Source organism: Maylandia zebra, linkage group LG7 (genome assembly GCF_041146795.1).
Source record: "Maylandia zebra isolate NMK-2024a linkage group LG7, Mzebra_GT3a, whole genome shotgun sequence".
Lineage (NCBI taxonomy): Eukaryota > Metazoa > Chordata > Actinopteri > Cichliformes > Cichlidae > Maylandia > Maylandia zebra.
The window spans coordinates 67,784,270-67,803,704 of NC_135173.1; the positions used below are offsets into that span (position 1 = coordinate 67,784,270).

Here is a 19,435-nt window from a genome sequence, read left to right on the forward strand (position 1 = left end):
GTAAGGAGCCGCGGCAACAGACCAGGCAGGTTACCATAAACAAACACTTATTGGGGTTATTAGACTGCAGCGGGCACGAAACAAAGGCTGCTGCTTTCAAAGAGCAACAAGAGTCAGAGAGCGATGCTCCGTGTGTGCTCGGGGACGCCTCTTTATGTCGAAAAGCAGCTTCTCAGAGATCCGTCAGGAGTTCAACAAACCCAATTCCACTAAGCGCTTCAATTTATTCAGATGAGCCCGATACACCGCTCGCTTTCAGATTCAGCGAGCGGTGAGCCCCGGAGCAGACCTGAGGTCAGCATATCAGCCGCTATCAAGCAGAGACATTGTGCTGTGCTTTTGCTCCAATTGCTAAAATTGAATTTCTGGGTCTCTGGGCTGGACTCCATCTCAGCCGGTGACTAATGTTAGCGTCCCAAAGCTTTTCCAGACCGATAAATCCACAGGGGAGGATGCAGCAAGGCAGCAGGAACGCTGATTACAGCCAGCCGCTGGGAGATTTCCCCACAAACCAGCTTCCACTTCTGCCTCCGCAGCAGTTCTGGGCTTTACAGGGGAAGCGGGAGGGGGGCCGTGGAGAAGCTCTGACCCACAGCTAAGTATGATGGAGGTTTAGGAAAGAGAGGGCTGTGGTGCTGAGGGAGGATCCGGGTGATGAAGAAGGATGCCCGAGGCAGCCGAGATGAGTTTTAATTACTGCACACTTTGTGCTCTCTGTAAACCTGCACCCGTAACACTGTGCTGTGGGTCCCTCTGGCTCAACAGCCAATCAATGCCACCAGTGTTAGTGACATCAGTGATATTATGAGCCTGCAGGTGATGAAAGTAAATATCAACCCAACAATAAAAGAATGTCTGAGATGCAGCTAATCAGGCCGCAGGGGGACAAACCTCACGCCGGCCTGTACAGCAAAATCCATTCATTAACACAAACGCGTCAATCTGCAGAGCTGCCTCTGAAATCATCCGAGCATGAGGCCAGTGTGAGAACGATATCTCAGACATCTGTGTGCACCGTCGATTGATTTCATGCATTTCCTGCCAGTAAACTCCTTTTTTTCATTATTATTACGCGACCAAACAAACCACAAATAACAGCAGTCAGCTGCCAGAGTTCACGGCAAAGAAATTATCTGCTGTTGCTGAGGGGAAGAAAAGGAGCCGTACTGATAACATCTGTAACATCTGACATTAATGAGCCCGTCCAGCGCTTTCTATTCGATCTACATTTGGTTCCCTGAAGCTACACAGAACCTTTTTACTACACTTGTAACAGGAGAGATTTACATCCTGTACGACTTGTGGATATGGAATCATTAGACATCTCAAATATGAGTGCAGAAGTGTCCGTCCACTCGTCACAGGCATGATGTCAGGGTGATCTGAGCGGCTCTGTTTCCAGGGTTAACTGGATTAACAACCTTCAAAAGCAAGGATTGGCTTTTCCCTTTTCCCCTCGAGGATATGAAGACCAGGCGTGCCTGATGGCTTCAGATACAAAGGTGCAGAATGAGATAAAGAGAGATTATTTTGATAATCTGACTCGTGCAAAGCTGCTCTAGCAGAACCAAGAATAAAACCATGGAGTGTGTTCATCTGCACAACCAGAAGACTGAAAGAGAAACTCTTTATTCATCAAACTGTAGGATTCAGTGAGTGCTAGCTTTCCCCCTGCTTACAAACTGCCCCCAGCATGTGCATTCGATACGTTCTGATCTGTAATAAAGAGAAAGAAGAGCGCACAGTCAGCGCATGTAAAACCTCTGCTGCTTTCACATGCAGCATGCAGGGTGTCGTCTGCTCAGCAACAACAAAAACCTAAACAAACGCAGGTCACGTCATAATACGAGGATGTGGAAGAGGGCGAACCTTATCTATGGGTGTGGCAACAACTGATAACAGACGGTCAGCTGTTACAGGTCGGCCTTGAAGATGAATAAACACAGACACACGTTTAAAGGAATATCCTTTGAGATGGAGGACATGGCTGCAGCAGGCACGGCCGCCCAGATGTGTTCTTCTGATCAGAGCTTCACAAACTGTGTCAGCTCTCCTTATCTGGACAATCGACAAGCAGCTGTGCTGTCGTTGTGGAGTCAAAGCACCCAGCACCACCCACAGACTGAGCTCACTGGGGTCCTAAAGGCTCCACTCAGACCAGCGTGGCCCTTCTGTGATGCAGGACCTCAGCAAAGAGGAGGATTCACCCCAGAAAGCCACTCTCCTCCCAGACACCTCCAGGCTGTAGTCGTTACATGAAAAGGGCCTTTCTCTCCGAGACGCTGTAATTGCAGAGCAGCTGAACAAAAGGAAAGACGTAACTTCTATAGAGACGCAAAACTCTGACATGAACGTTATCACTCTTGTGAAAGTCATGAGATGACTCACCACGTCTGGATTCACCAAAAGTTTAACCGTGTAATTTCCACTTCCATCAACGAGCCTCAAATGTCACCGTCTCAGTATCCCACCATGACGCCTTCCCATGAGTTTGTTTTTAACCATTTCTGTCTCCAACTCTTTGTCTCTTCTTCTACAGGAAAACAACAGATGCAGGAAGTCGTCCTTTAAAGTGGGGACAGACGAGAAGCTTCCTCTTCAGGAGGACGTAGAGCCCAGAGCGCCCGCAAATGTCACGGTCTGCCTGCAACCCAGCGTTCACCTCCACCTGTCCCCCAAAGGACGAGATGGACACCGAATGGATTTTCCCCTCATCATATCTCTGAGACTTCCAGCAGACATCCCATAATTACCAGCAGGGTAGTCCACAGTGACCAGACTCATCAGCCATTTCTTCCTCTGCAGACGAAGCTCTTCTTCATCTCTCCGTCTTCACGGGAAAGATGTCAGCAGACTCTCAAACAAGCGAACCTTCGTTATCCTGTAAAAACAGCGACATACTCTTCCTCATGACGACAGCTGAACACTGTAAACAGGAAGCTGCTGTGCACTCACAGCATTGTTACACTTAATTTAAGCCACGTCTGTTAATAATGCATCTGAAACTTTATTGCTTCAAGTCCTCTCAGTGCTCGACGTGGACGTGTTAAACTGTTTGCAGCCACACAGCTGAAGCTACACCGCCCAGGTCTCGATGTGAAACAGATTCACCTGGATATTGTTCATTTAACGTGTCATCATGGGAAACAGTGTGGTCTGCAGATTTGTCTTTTTTTAATCAGGTCCTTTGAAAAAGACAACATTTCATTTTGATGGTGAAACATCATGAACCAAAAAAATAAAAGCGTGCATGAATGTCCTCGTCGTATTTTAATCTGATACACTTCCATGCCAACGGGTCTGTGAAACATTAGTAGGGCTGCTCGATTAATCGAATTTTAATCTCGATTACGATCTGGGCTTTCAGCGATCATTAAAAATGACTGAGCCGATTATTAGCCCCTCCCTCGTGCTTTACTCTCGCGCTGCTCCGTGTGGCAAATCGAGCTCCAACCTTTTTTGCGCCACGGACCGGTTTATGCCCGACAATATTTTCACGGACCGGCCTTTAAGGTGTCGCGGATAAATACAACAAAATCAAACTAGTACCGGTACCGAAAAAAAGAAAATTTATTCATAACACACGTGAAAAGACCCAGGAAAACTGAGTCAACGATAAAAACGATAACAAAATAACACTGAAAACCGATAAAAACCCTGAAAACTATACATTTCACACCTGAGCCTCAACTCTCGCGGCCCGGTACCAAACGACTCACGCACCGGTACCGGTCCGAGGCCCGGGGGCTGGGGACCGCTGATTAAGAGGACCCGAGGGAAGCTCGGAAAGCTCAGCAGAAGTTATTTGGAGAGGAGAGTGACTGCTGTTGGTTGAAAAGAGGTAAAACAAAACTTGAGTGGTGTGGAAACATTATGGGTTCAGTCAGACGTGTAAAGTGTAAAGTAAAGTGTAAAGTGTGCGTGTTAGTCCCCATAGGGAAATAGTTCCTCTGCATTTAACCCATTCACCCAGTGAAGCAGTGGGCAGCCGCCAGTGCAGCGCCCGGGGAGCAGTGTGTAGGGACGGTACCTTGCTCAGGGGTACCTCAGGGTAGCCGTTCAGTGGAGTCGAACCCCCGACCTTCCGATCATGGGGCCACCACTCTACCTACTGAGCTATCCCTGCCCTGACGTGGATCAAGTAGACACAGTGTGTAAACTTTGCTACAGTGTAGCTGCACCACAGAGCAACACTGCAAAGTTCACTAAACATAGATGTTCACATTTTTCATTGATTTGTTATACTGCAAACATTTGCACTGTTATCAGTATTTGCACTGTTTTATATTATTTTTTAAAGTCATTATTCAACACATTGTTATTGTTAAATAAATATCATCAAATAATCGAGATCTCAATATCAGTGAAAATAATCGAGCAGCCCTAAACATTAGTATCATATGAAAGAGTCCATCCTTTGGCGATACATACACATGGAGGTCACCTGATGGTGTGTTTGAATTCAGACACATTGGAGGGTTTTCCAACATGAAGCATCTCAGTCTGATTTAGTGCTGACAACTCCAAATTCATCTGCATCATTGTCCTGCTGCCCGAGTGCTCTTGAGCTTTATGGCATGAACTGATGCGCGGACATCCTCCGTCAGGGTTTTCTGGTCGATTCATGGTTCCCTCAGTTACAGCGAGACCACCACCGTGTCTGCCGCTGCTGTGATGATCTCTCATCAGATGTGACGGGGCTCAAACACTCTTTGGGATCATCCAGATGTTTTCTGGCAGATGTGAGATGAGCCTTTGTGATCTTTTTGGTCAGCAGTGGTTTTCTCCTTAAACTCTCCCATGGAGCCATTTCTTCTCTTTCTTGTGGTTGAATCATGACCTCTGACGTCGTCGATGGTCGAAGGTTCAGCGTCCTCCATGTGTAGATAACGGCTCTCACTGTGGTTCTGTGACCTTTCAGACTGATGATGTCACTGACTTTGGTTCTCAGCTGGTTCTTTAGATCGTGGCGTGATGTGCTGCTGGTGGAGATCTTTCAGCCTGCTTCACTTTATCAGACAGCTTCTGTTGTGGGGAGTTCTTCTGGTAGTAACTTTAATAACGGGGCACCGACTCTTCAAAAGAAGACGCTTTACACAGGAGGGGAATTTTCTGCTTTAGAATTTGCACAAAAAATCAATAAAGGAGTAAAACTGAAAATATTTTATAGTGTGGTAATGGTTGTAAGAGAACAGGCAGTTTAGGGGTTTATCCTCACACTGGTAGGTGATGTTCACCAAGTCCAAGCAGCTAAGATCTCAAGGAAAGGTCACCAGGAAGATAAACATCGATCTTGTGTGGACCCAGATCATCCACAGCACATCTGATGCCCATATATCCTGTGACAGACCAGACTCTGAGCTCCACAACAAAGTCTGTGACCGGCAAACACACACAAGCACCCTCATGCCCGCATTTAGAGGGCCAACTAAAAGCCCCCCCTCGACAACTTTGACATTTGCTCTGACTTTGTATGAGGTACTTATATGAAATAAGTCATCCGCCAGATAATCTCTTTAACCTTATCACTGAATATTTATTCATCTCCAGCCCGCTGAGCCTCGCCGTGCTCGCTCAGCCAAAACTAAGGTGATTACTGGACGGGTGTCAGTGTTGACTGTAAGCTGGGCGGATCCAGGCCCACTGCCCGGGACACAAATGGGATTTGTCTCTCATGCAGAACATCAGACGTGGCTTTTTAGGCAACGGCAGCAGGGAAGGCATTACAAAAATGCCTGCTTCCGCTCACCTTGGAGGACTAATGGGCAGTTTGGCCCACCAGCGATGCAGTCATTAGCTCCGGCAGCCACTCTGGAACACAAATACAGGCTGAAAGCCACTCGACAGCACAGAAATTACACCGAAATAACCTGGCCGAGGCAGCACTGCACATCTTTCTCCTTGTGGCTGCTTCACAGGCTTGTTATGAACCAAATAGCAGGTGTCAAAATGCACTTGTCAAGAGAAACGACAGCAAAAATCACAAATGACAGCACTTAGAAGAGAACAAATGAGACATCTCCTCCCGAGTGCGATATTTCGGGTGAAATGTGGGTTTCTTCCCCCAAAGCTTTCGTGAGCTGGGGGTGAAAAAAAAGTTATCTTCCTCCCTGCTGAGGCCGTTTAGCAGCAAACACCACGGAACAGCACGACTCCTCCCACCGCCACATCACACTGCAGCAACGCAACCAGGACGCACATCTACACCACATGTCACCTACACCTGCTGCACCTGTCAGCTGACCAGAAGCTGGTGGGTGGAGTCATATTTAGCCAAGCAGTTTCTGTCATTTTCCCTCTGAAATATGAAATGCATAAATATTTGAAGTTGACTTATGTAAGCCGCCTTATTTGTATTCCTAAATGCTCACATAGAAGTGGGCGGGGCTTCTGCGTTCACAGTCAGGGTGGCCGTCTGACATGACCATATTAGGGCAATCTGCTCTCTATGACATCACACAGATTCAAGAACAGAAAAACTGAGCATTTAGAGTCTGAAGCCTGAGAGTGTGGCTCCCACAGATGACTCCTCCCACTGACCTCTCTAATGCGCAACAGGAACAACCTGCCCTGGAACAGGAAATAAAGCAGCTCCAGTGTCAGCACCAAACATCTGCTCTACTGAACACCTGCTATGATCGTTACAGTAAGACCTATGTTTCTCTCACCCCAACCAATCACAGCAGATGGCCCCGCCCCTCCCTGAGCCTGGTTCTGCTGAAGGTTTCTTCCTGTTAAAAGGGAGTTTTTCCTTCCCACTGTCACCAAAGTGCTCGATCATAGGGGGTCATATGATTGTTGGGTTTTTCTCCGTGTATATTATTGTAGGGTCGACCTTACAGTATAAAGCAGCTTGAGCGACTGATTAGTTCTGTATTATAACTGAATTGTTCTCGTTGCTGAAGTTAAAGCAGCATAAAACAGACTCAGCAGACTGATTAGAATCAATCACAACGTTTAGTCATTTTCACTAAATGAATACAGGAAATATTCATAAATATGCACTCATTAATGCATAATTACATCTTCCAACAAACTGATTCATTCTCATAAACTGAATTCATTAAAAACACACAGCAGCTGGTGGTGGAAGCTGCCGTGTTTGTACTCCATCTTTTATATACAGTCTATGGGCTCCAACGCATGTTTCGACCTTGGACGGATTCTGAAAAATGTGCTATAAATAAATATTTTGCTCTTTTCTTGTGTGCGTGTCTCATTTTGTTATGTACTGTAGATTTATTTGTTTATGTAATAAAAAGTAATAAAAAATATCATTCAGCTGTGCGAGTCCACAACAACAATATAATCTGATATTCCTGAGGAGGGAGGACAGCAGCGCGGCTGATTACATCTGTAATATCTGACATTTAATCAAGCTGGCAGCTCAAACTGCCTTTCAGCAACATGACAGCATAACATTATCGCTACTGTGGAAATTATACTGCAGCTCAGAGTACTTCATGAAAAGAAATCTAGAGTTACTAATCAAATTCATATTACTGAAACACAACAAAAGGGTCCTTCGAACAAAGGAAGAAGCGAAAGCTGCAATTATTACCGAGCTCCACAAACTTTTAGAATCAGTTATCTTTCCACCAGTGTTTTTTTTTTGTGTGATGAATCTTTAAAATGTCAGAAACGTCCATCAAATCTGCCCCTCTGTGTTCCCAACGGAAACTCAATATTCAGCTTACAGCTAATCTAAACAAAAAGAAAAATGAATACAAGTCCCAAACTGAACGACAGTTCTGTTAATCTACCAACTAAAAATCAGGCGGCAGCAGCTGCTAAGCTAAGCTCGATCTCTATCTGTCAGCAGAAGCATCCCCACGGGCGTTTGAGGACGGACGACCTTAAAAATATGATCAAAGTATCGAACGCGTCAACATCTGAGGACAGACGGAGACGGTGAGGCTGGTGTGGAACAGCAAGGTCCAGGGTATAACTGAGAACAGCATCATCTTAGTCAAATGTCAGTTACTGAGTGTAAACATAACAGGATGATGGACTTAAACAGCATCAGCACTGCTGCAGCAGTGATGGAGACGAGCTGAACGAAATCAGACGCTCTCTCTCACAGAGGGCGGATCCACACACTCGATCCGCCAGATTTTCATGTCGGGTGCAGATCAGGCAAATGTGTTAACCACCACACTATGGAGCCACTGAGCAGCTATAAGAGGAAGAGCATGATATAAAGACCCAGTGTGCACCGCCTCATGCTTCCTTTAGGGGTCGCCACACTGCTTCAGCTGCCTCCACCTCCTCCTACCCCAGCATCCTCGTCTGTCACTCCAACCCTCTGCACCAATCCTTCACTGCATCCATGAACCTCCTCTGAGGTCTTCCTCCTGCCTGGCAGCTCCACCTTCATCATCCTCTGCACAGATATTATCAATGAAACTGCAGCAGACCTGTGTGAATCAGACCGCTGAAGAAGTCCTGATCCACCTGCTGTAATTAGTTCAGTTTATTTCTGTCTCTGTCCACATGAATCCTGCTGCGCTCTGTTCATTAAAGGGAGGAGCAGACACTTCCTGTTTGAAACCAATATTTTTGTCTGTGACTGTTTTTGTTCTCATGTCCTTGGATGTGCTGCTACTTGCTCTCAGGATTAATGAATAAACGATGAGAGCCAAAAGACGATCAGATCATTTCTGCAGTGGACAAAAAAGGCTGCAGCAGGTTGTTCAAAGTAAAAGGACACAGATTTGTCACATTTGATTTCGTTCTGTCCTTGGAATTTGATTCTATCCAACCCTCTGATTGATTTAGTCTTCAGAAGTCTTACATTTGAATTTTCTGACTGCCTTTTAAGGCTCTGTTTCTCAAGGCTGATGTAATAGATATATTGTTCGATCAAATGACCAAATTCAAGAAAAGTTCCCAGCCTGAAGTCCGTGGACAGAGTGCTGAAACACCTCTTAACAGAAAGGTTCTGAGTTTGGTCATAAAGATTTTCAAATGATGGGAACTAGAGAGCTGCTTCAGATACGCCATTCAAACTTTTAGGCCAAAGATCTGAAAATATGACTTCAAGAATTTGCATCCATCCATTCTGAATGTAAAAATTGGAAAACTTGAATTTGCTTTAACATTTGCTGCAGTTTCATGTTTGAAGGCCTGCAGAAAGATCAGTTACAAAACTACGTGGTTGAAATTTGTAACACACGTTCCCAATAATGAGGTTTAACTACGCAAATCCCAAGAATGGCCTTAAACATATTAGAGCTTGGAAATGCAGGAGGAGATTATTGTGACATTCCAAAACATGCAGCTTCCATTTGAATTTTATTTTCTGTTTGGTAGTAACAACATGTCCAAAATGCTTTGACCTCCTGGGACCTGGCATCCTTATATGTGGACATCACATGTTGTGTTGTCTAAACCAAAATAATAAATTTTGCTCTACAAGGGCCTGATATCCACTTACGAGGATGTTATACTGCCACTGTTCTATCGAAATTTAAAACGAATGTCCTCATATGTGGATATTATTTTCATCAGAAACAAAAATCTGGTAAATCTTTGTTTTAACATTCATCAGGTCCCAATCAGCCCAGATAGCAAAGAGAAATTAAAAATGCATGTCGTGAAAGAGTTTGGGTCTTAGGAGGTTAAAAAATCCAGAGTTGAAAACCACAGAGTGACGCCACAGTGGCCACAGCCATCTTTTATATACAGTCTGTGAGTGTGACTTTCAAGAACTGGTTCTGGACCACTGAGCAGATGTGGGATCTGTGAAACCACTAAGAAGATACCGACGGGCACAGGTGCAGCCATTGTGCCCGATAAACACACAACCGTGCTAAGTGATTTTCCTTGTTTAAATAACACATGAGCTTAAGTGATGCAGCTGATGGTGTAAACGTGTCTTTAATAATCAGATCTGTAGACAGCTCGTCTTATCCACAGTCTGATGATACACATGTCGGCACAGCTGGAAGTAGGGCGGGGCGATATGGCCTAAAATTCATATCGCGATATAATTTGAAGCATGTGCGGTAATGATATATTCTTTTCTTCTGTATAACGTATTTTCCACACTATAAGGCGCACTTAAAATCCTTTAATTTTCTCAAAAATCGAAACTCGAACCGATTTGGGCACAAATCTGTTAAAATATTTTAGTACAACTGTGGTAAGCCGCACTGCTTGATGGATTGTCAGAGCATTACGGCTGCCGTAGTGAGGAGCTTCGCGGAGTAATCTGGGTCCAAAACTCCGTCAACTTCAGGTCCCAAAGTCAAACGAACACAGAGTTAAAAACTGTCTAAATTCTTTCATCTTTAAGTAAATAATCAGCGTTGCTGCTTTATTAAGTTTAACATCCAGGCATCCATGAAAACAGAATTTATTAAATTTAACGGAGTTAGAAGTTAGCAGGAAGTTAGCTCGCTAGTTTCCACCTAAACATTTCATACCATGTTCTGACTGAGATTTTTGAAACTAATTAAAACGTACAGCTCTGCTACCACTTCCAACATAAATGAAGACAGAAAAATAAACAGCAGTGACGTTTGCAGGTTACTGAAGTTGGACTACCTGGTAGCTATATGATGTTGTGCTACGTGATCGCTAGCGACACAGCTATGTTAGCATAGCATAAACACAGTGAAGCTGGAGGATGAACGCCAACTTTTTTCCACTCGATAAAAGTTAATGTGAGGGATTCTGGTGGTCAGGGACAAATGCAATCGCATAGCAGGGTGCTGTACACGGGCCAAACTTCAGTCAGGAGAACAACTGAGATTATTCATCCACAATACGAGGTTAGTCATTAATATACTGCAACAACATGGGAATAGAGTAGCTGTGAGAGGATTCAACATTAATGAATCAATGTTACGGAAGTGGAGGAAGCGCAGTTTTTGGCTTTCCCCATATTTCAACAGTGCTTCATGTCTTTGCTATGACTGTCGCCCGCCATAATTTGCAGATGATAATGGTTGTAGCCACTGCGATGCTTTCGACCAAAACAGGCGCAGCTTGATGACATCATCAACATGCACTATCCCGATAGAGCGATATAGTCAAAATCTCTATCGTATATCGTTTATATCGCCCACCTCTAGCTGGAAGTTCAGCTCTTTAAGGACACTTAAGGACACGTGCTGACATACAACTAGGGCTGCCACAAACGATTATTTTGATAGTCGACTAGTCACCGATTATTCTTGCGATTAGTCGACTAATCAGATCATGCATCCATTGGACGTAAAACGTACAGATTATTGCAGCAGCATGCATCTGCTCTTATACAACTATCATTAGCTTACAGCTTTAAGTGTTTAAGGTATGTGAAACTAAAAATAAAGACAAGATGATAGTTTATTAAACTTTTAATGAAATTTCAAGTTTGAAGCCACCCGAAAACAAATATAACAAAATAGCATTTTGTGCTCAGTCCTCACAACTATATTGAACTTTGGGACTATATAGTCAGTATAGCAATCTACACGAGATTATTGTTCATAGCCAGGAAAGTTAGCTTTTCTACATGTTCTGCAGAAAGGCTTGCTCTCTTTTGAGAGCAGATGTTCCCTGCTGTGGAGAAGATCCGCTCCGATGGGGTGGCGGTTGCAGGAATGCACAGAAAAGATTTAGCTAGCTTTGATAGTGTGGGGAAACGTCCCTCATTTTCGCTCCACCATTTAAGAGGATCATCCTTTTTAGAAACTGTGGCTTCTTTAAAGTACAGCTGAACTTCACTTCTCACAACTTGGACATCTTGGTCCTCCTTAGATGCTTCTTCCTCATTGTCACCCTGACTGTCTGTGTCAGACTCAAGGAGGTTGTCCAGAGCAGTCTTTTCAGTTCTACCTGAACCATTGGCTGTCTGCACTTTTGCATGCTCATGTGTCCCAGCATTTGCTTCTTTGACAGCAAGCACTTCAACAGTCCCCTGCACTCTGATGACATCTTCAGGAGCCAAAAACGTCAACTTTCTGTATCTGGGGTCCAAGGCAGCTGCGAGAATAACAGGGTTTTCTTTGTCTGCTGAGAAAGTACATATACTCCCCCATCTCTGTGTTATGCCTTTTTCTGCACTGGCAATGAAAGATTTTCCTGAGCTCGTCTCCAGTTGGCTTTGGTGTACAGCCCGTGTCAGCCCTTTGACCACCTGTCGAAGACCTGAAACCGTTGTGTACTTCTGTCCACTAAGGTAAACAGTAACAGTCTCAAAAGGTGCCAAACCTTGCTTCAGTTCTTCAAGCAGCACCCACTGCTCTGGCTTCAAGTCGAAGTAGTGTTTCCCCCTTGGCGTTACCTCGGGATCTGAAAGAGTGGCAGTGAGAGGCCAGCGCTGTTCGAGGAGTCTTTCTATCATGTGGAATGTACTATTCCATCTTGTACTGACATCTTGGATCAGTGTATTTTTCTTCACATTCATTTGCTCCTCTTTCATTTTTAGTCTTGTACTAGCCAGCTCGCTTCTCTTAAAGTGCTCCACTAGCTGCCTAGCAGCACCTAGTGCTCTGCTGATGGTGGTTTCTTTGAGAGCAGTATTGACTATGAGCTGGAGTGTGTGTCCAGCACAGCGGATAGAGGCCCATCCATGTTTTTCTTCAAGCAGTCGCATTGCTGCCACCATATTGGAACCACTGTCATGTACTACTGCTTTTATTTTGGCAGGCAAGATGTCAAACTTTGTTAGCACCTCTTCCATCCATGTCATTATATTGGCACCAGTATGCCTCTCCTCAAGAGGCATGGTATCAAGGATGAAGCTCTTCATCTTCCAATCTTCACTCAGGAAATGGCAAGACACACCAAGGTAGGCCTCTGTTGCACGACTGGTCCAGACATCAGCAGTCAGGGTGAAGAAACCTTTGACACCACCAAGGGTCTGCTTTACCTAAAGATATGAGATGATTTGGAACAATAGTAAGCATTAGGGAAATATATTACAGTATATTTTTTAATTATTAATAATGCTTGTCAGTTTATGCATTAAGATTTGAATTTACCAATTGAATAATTCAGTTACATCAAATACACTTACGTATGTTAAACAATAAACATTCAACATATCAGTAAAAAAAAAAAAAAAAAAACAACAACTTTCCATTACATGCTTTAACCAAGATTAATTTATTGGTTCCTCAGTCAGCAAGCTCTATATTATTTCATCATGAAATGTATTAAATTCTAATACAAATTGCTATTTTGTGTTTGTGGTGTGAGAGAGTGGAGAGAAAGAGAGACCAACCTTCTCAAAGGCAGCATCATATTTCTTTTCCATCAATTTGGTGAAGTGGGATCGGCCTGGTAGGTAGTTATCATGGTAATATGGGTTGAACTGCTTGATCATCTCTTTGAAACCTTGATCATCAACCATAGACAGGGGTCTCATGTCCGTCACCAACATGTTCAAGATTGATTCAGTCAGGACATCTGCTTGCCGAGGTGTACATGTTGTTGGCTTGGTGACAAAGTCGTCCATTGAAGACGAACGTATTTTTTTAGCAGTCCTGTAATGTTAACAGCTATTAATATAAGCAATAACAAGTAGTGCTCTCAGCGTTAATCTCGTCAATACGATGTTAACGCGGCAAATCCCCGTTAGCGCGAAAACGCGGTGCGAGGGCTGCATGGCACTGACTAACGGGGATTTGCCGCGTTAATGCGGTTATGGCGTTAACATCATACTAACGAGATTAACGCTGACAGCACAAATAATTAGCAGCTTGCTGTTTATAATAATGTTAGCAGCTAACTAGCCAATTAGCTTAGCGAGACGACTGTACCACTTCGTCGTCGGATGCCACGACGTGCTTCCTTTTTAGATGCTCGTGCATCGCCGTTGTACTGCCATGGAAGGCAAGTTCCATTTTGCAGATTTTGCATTGGACCTTCTTTTCTTTTGTTTGGTCAAAATGCTCCCAGACTTTCGAGTTCCTTTGCCGAGTAGCCATGATAACGGAGACTGCTGCTTCTTCTTCTTCTTCTTCATCTTTGGCGTTTAACGGTATCCTTGTAGGTGCATTTCCGCCATCTTCTGTTTCAGTCCGTTATTACACTCTTAAAATCCTACTGTTATTCCTGCACCTTTCAGGATTTTACGGCATTTAAACGATGTGTCGACTATTAAATTAGGCGTCGACGATTTTGATAGTCGACGTAATCGTGACTAGTCGACTAATCGTGGCAGCCCTACATACAACAGTCTTTCTGCTGGTAAACACTGTCGTATGCAGAGATGGGCATGTAGGGCTACAGCGAAAAATTAAACTTCAAATCTGAGCGAGCAGCGAGCACGCTGCCACGGGAATGTGACATTCACAGAGAAACCCCCGGATCCTCCCACTGACATGACCGCCGTGGACAAACCTCCACCCGCCACACTAATGCTAAACAGGTGACAATAGATTTAAGAGCTGCTGAGTCTTTGATTTGATTTATTTTCTGCTGTGTTTTACTTGCATCTATGTGAAAGAGTGTAAACACAAAACATGATTTTATTTTATATGCTGGAATATGCAGAAAATAGCTTTAAATGTTAAACACATTTCTTCTTGCATATAATTTAATTTTTGCTTGATGCAATGTGAATAAAGTTAAAAGATTAAAACTAATGAAACAAGTTTTAAAAAGAGATTTTTCCATTTTACTACATTTTATATGATGGATTATGCAGAAAAAACAGAACTGGGCTAGAGGGCTATAACTTTATTACGTATTCAGGTTGTGTATCATGTTTTTAAAAAGTAACTAATTACCTTTGAAAATAAGTAATCAGTAAAGTAATGGGATTACTTTCTTGGAGAGCTAATCAGTTATTAGTAACTAATTACAATTTTCAAGTAACTTGAGCAGCACTGGTCTATGTGGCCTGAGACAGGCTTATTGTGTTGCCTAAGTATCCCAGAGATGTCCTTTACAGCTGGCTCTCTGCTAAGCTGCCTGTTTTATGTGGCAACATCAGTTCATCCCTTGAGTTTGGAGCTTTACATGACACGAGTCAGTTTATTAAAGTCAAACACGATGAAGCACAAGGAGCAAAGCACACTTCTTCAGCATTTTTCACAAAAACCCATCAACTATCTTCGATAACAGTCCACCTTAACAACACTCATCCTCACACCATCTCTTCCGTCCACCTTTAGGCTCCCTGTCAATGCTGTTGACCTGTGTGTGCTAACAGCTAGCTGGAGCTGCTGCTAGCCGTCCTGCTAACTTTTCAGACTGTGTTAGGGTCACAGACAAACGTGGGTGACCTCACAGAGGCAGAGACACGCGGGGAGCGGAGCTCCCACCAACTGAACACCGTTTAAAGCACGAGCGCAGCGGCGATACAGGCTCAGAAGCTAAAAGCTAACACACCTACCAGTAACGTGAGTTCTGGCTTCCGGTTGTCCTGTCACCACGTGTCGGCCCCCCGGTCCTAAAGCCTGTCCGTACCGCTCTCGTTTTCTGATGTACGGAAGCCCTTTAGGTCAATTTTGGACAACGAGAATAGTAAAATTAAAGGATAAAAGCACAGTTGTTTTATGCTTTGTTACTATTTGATTATTTTTATTTGTCACAGTTTTAACTTTCAAATCCAACGAAAATCAGTCAATTCTTTTCTTTTTAAATAAAATGAGAAAAATACATGTTTCAGATTTTCTCATTTTATTCATTCATTTTGGTATCACGTAAAGTTTTGACCTACAAAATGTGCTGGCTTCAGAAACTACAAATATTAAGATAATAATCCCGAGTGTTACATAATAATTGATTTAAAAACATATTTATAAAATGTATTTATCTACAAAATTTGATTTACAAAATGTTTCCCCTTTCTACCTCCTCATTTTGATTTTTGTGCCTTAATCTCAGATTTGTGAGCCTCAAACCTTTCAAACTTTTGAATAACTGAATGTTAAGTTTTAGTTTCATCTCTGAAACATGAACTTACAAAGCCACAGCTTTTACCTCCCACTTTGTTGTTTTGTGCTGTGATGGGACGCTCGGTTCTTCCTCTAATCCCTGCTGTGTTTTTTGGACTTTGCTTTATTTGATAAAGGGTTGTTCTCTGTTGCTTCAGCTCTTTTTCCACAGTCTGCATCTTCCTGTGTTTCATGACACAAACAGTGACTTTCTAAGATTTTTACTTTTATCTCATAGTTAGATTTGTAAAAATAAGTTTGAGCTTTTATTGGAAAGCTGTGGATAATTTCTTAATCACCTTGACTTCCAACCAAATTTGATAATTTAAAATCATCTGGGGTTTTTGGCTCAATCAGACTAATGGCCTTTAAAGCTGAGTGCCACAGACAGAGGGAGGAATATTAACAGATGGACTAACATACTGCTGGTTTGGGTCTCATCAGAGAAATAATGAGTGTTTCCAGCCATATTCTTCAGAAATCAATCTCAGAGGCTCGAGGACACCCCAGACTGCTAGATTAGATAGACTCTTAATTTGACACAACAGCCTTTGCATTTACATTTTAGTCATGTTGCCATTTCTGCAGACGTTCGGGCTGTTAATGGACACTTTCAGGACAGCCTGCTGTGGGAAATGAATGCGAGAGCTCACACTTACAGAGCAGAACAGTGTCTCCCTGAGGAAATGATCACTGATGACTCACATCAGCTGCAAAGAAAACCACTCAGAGGGATGCTGTTCATCTTGTCTGTTAGTCACCCAAGTGTCACTCAGTGCTCGGCATCAGTTCTTTTTGTTTTTTTAATACATATATGTCAATGACAGATGTAGGTACACTTGATTAAAAGCTCTGAATCGTGAGGCAAAACACACAAAGGCTCAAAAAGTCAGAGTACAGCCTGGTGTGTCCCTCACATCCACGTTAATCCACACTCTGACCTCTGCGAGTCGCGTAGTCGTATCCAAAAGTTACCTCGAGTCTTCATGAAACAATATTTCATTGACACAAGCAATAAGGAAGAAAGAGTATATACTCTTCATCTTCATGATTCTGCATATTTGTCACACCTACATGTTTCAGATCATCAAACAAATTTTTAGATTACACAAAGATAATCAGAGTAAACACACAATCCGGTTTTTAGATGACGAGTTCGTTTATTAAGGCATCAAACTATCCAAACCTGCCGGCCCTCTTTGTTAAATCATGAATTAACTGTGACTGAGCCCAGTTTCACTGCCACAGCAAAGCTGATCACTGTGGCACCTGCTGACTCACAAACCTCTTAAACAGAAGCTGTCTGACAAAGTGAAACAGGCCGAAAGATCTCAACCAGCAGCACATCACGATCACGCCACGATATAAAGAACCAGCTGAGGAACAACATCGGTGACATCATCAGTCTGAAAAGTCACAGAGGCATTTCTAAGGCTTGTGAGAGTCGTTATCCACACCTTCACAAGAGTGACCAGCCAACCAAACTTACTCCACGAGCACATCATAAAATACATCAGTTCTGTCCTGTGACTTAGTCAATGACAGCTCTTTAAAACGAGGCTCTAAGGTGAGGTCTTCTCACGTCGTTAAATCCTCTGTAAGTCTCGTCCTCACCTCCTTTCCTGGTTCGGGCGAGGATAAGAGGACAGGAGGTCGGGATGTGAAATTTGAGATTGCTTTTGAAGCGCTGATGAGATTTGCGGTCGCCACCTTCTTAGACTTTTGGAGGCAGAAGTGTTCGTACTGGACGAGATGGTGAAGTTTGAAGCTTTCCCCACACTATAAATGGTCCAAACCTGTCTGTCTCTGCTGCTGGGCTCACTGCTGGAGCTTCAACTGGACAGTAGAGGACAGATTAGAGGAACGGAAGTGTTGGGCAGTTAATATTGGTGTAACTTTGGTCACCGCTAACAGGTTTGTGGCTAAAGTAAAATTTTCTGCCATAGAAGAGAGCGGTTTAAAGCAGCGGTCCCCAACCTCCGGGCCTCCGACCGGTACCGGGCCGCGAGAGTTGAGGCTCAGGTGTGAAATGTTTGGTTTTCAGGGTTTTTATCGGTTTTCAGCGTTATTTTGTTATCGTTTTTATCGTTAACTTGGTTTTCCTGGGTCTTTTCACGTGTGTTATGAATGAAGTAAGGAAGGAAAATACAAAGCTGCTGCCCGCTCAGGTCGCACAGAGGCTTGTGTTTTATTAAATTTAAGAGTTTATTATTCAGCAGAATAACTCACGTGTCTCTGGAGGAGAGCTGATTATACCTCAGAAAAGCAGAAAGAGTTTTAAAAGACTCGAGTTTTAAAAGACTTGGCTTCGTCAAACAGGCTGCTGATGGACAACTGAGCGGTCTCAGCTGAGCGCGCAGCAGTCGGGATCAAATGCAGCACGAGTACAATCACGAGAAAAGAAGAGCAGCCGAGGAATTAGACATGAAGGAAGCAGGCCCGCTTCAAATGAGGAAGTACTCGTACCAATCAGAGTTTTAAAGCAGCCATAGCTCTTTTATGATGAGGGCCTGAATTCTCCTTCAGGGCTTAATTAAAAGTGGAATGTAGAAGCCATTATCACACCGAGTGGCTGGTCCTTAAACCACCATTTCCACGTCTCCACAGTGTTTTAAAGAGGAACCACAGATGAGAGGTTATAATATTACAGAGGAGCAGTCACAGGGCACAGTTTGGTTAAAGGCTCGATGCAATAATCGAATAATAATCATTTATTTTGTGTTGCTTTTCAAAGTTGCCTCACGTAGGCTGTTACAACAAAAGAGAGTTATAAATTAAAATATATAAAGCAGCAAAAATAGGATAATAATAATGTTTTCATAGAAGATGAAAAGTCATGAAAGTTGTTTTATGAGCTCTGAGTTTGAATCAGTGATTTGTTGATTCCTGATCGACATGTTCAGTGTTTGATGGCTCCAAGCTGTCGCTCTGTAGTCTTTATTCCACTTTGTTTGACATGAACTTTGGACTTTGACCCAGTGATTTTGGGTTTGGGGGCTTCTGTTTAATCACTAGTTTGCTCATTGTTTCCATGAAGTTGACTGTTCCTGAGCTAATCTGAAGGCCACATGAAGTTTGAAAGTCTGTAGCGAATGACAGGAAGTTGGCGACCTATGCATCTCAGCATCTCCTGACCCCGCGCTGCGATTTACGTGGCCTACAGCTTCATGGCCGGGTTGCTGTTGTTCCCAGTCTCTTTCCCACTAACAGCTGACTATGGAATATTTAGTAGTGAGGACATTTCCTGACTGAACGTGTTGCACAGGTGGTGTCCTATCATGGTACCACACTGGAATTCACTGAGCTCCTGACAGCGAGTCATTCTTTCACAATCGTTTGTAGAAGCAGTCTGCATCCTTAGGCACGATCTGATATCGTCGTGTTGGTGTTGTTCCCACATCATCATGAAAATGTTGTTCCAGGTTCAACATTGCAAGTGACCAATCAGAATGTTGTGACGTCATACTTTTGCGACTTCGGGAAAAACCGCCGTAAAACAAAAAACTGTACTTAAGCTGCGAGAAACCGCCTCTGTCTGCCGATCAACGGACCCTGAC

The 19,435-nt window shown here is 43.5% G+C and overlaps 2 protein-coding genes across 2 annotated transcripts in view; both read right to left on the bottom strand.

Annotated features, from left to right (window-relative positions):
* Window positions 1-15,426, bottom strand: part of immp2l (inner mitochondrial membrane peptidase subunit 2) — a 201,888-nt gene extending 186,462 nt beyond the window's left edge. Inside the window, exon 1 of the mRNA XM_076886963.1 lies at window positions 15,335-15,426. The gene's annotated coding sequence lies outside the window, so the exon portion shown is untranslated. The remainder of the gene's footprint in view (window positions 1-15,334) is intronic.
* LOC106675870 (E3 SUMO-protein ligase ZBED1-like) lies at window positions 11,145-14,493 on the bottom strand. Its single transcript, XM_024803031.2, has 2 exons — window positions 13,217-14,493; window positions 11,145-12,862 (listed from the first exon to the last, which is right to left on the bottom strand). The coding sequence occupies exons 1-2, from the start codon at window positions 13,448-13,450 to the stop codon at window positions 11,459-11,461; spliced, it is 1,638 nt and encodes a 545-aa protein (XP_024658799.2). The 5' UTR covers window positions 13,451-14,493; the 3' UTR covers window positions 11,145-11,458.
* Window positions 15,427-19,435: the final 4,009 nt, after the last annotated feature.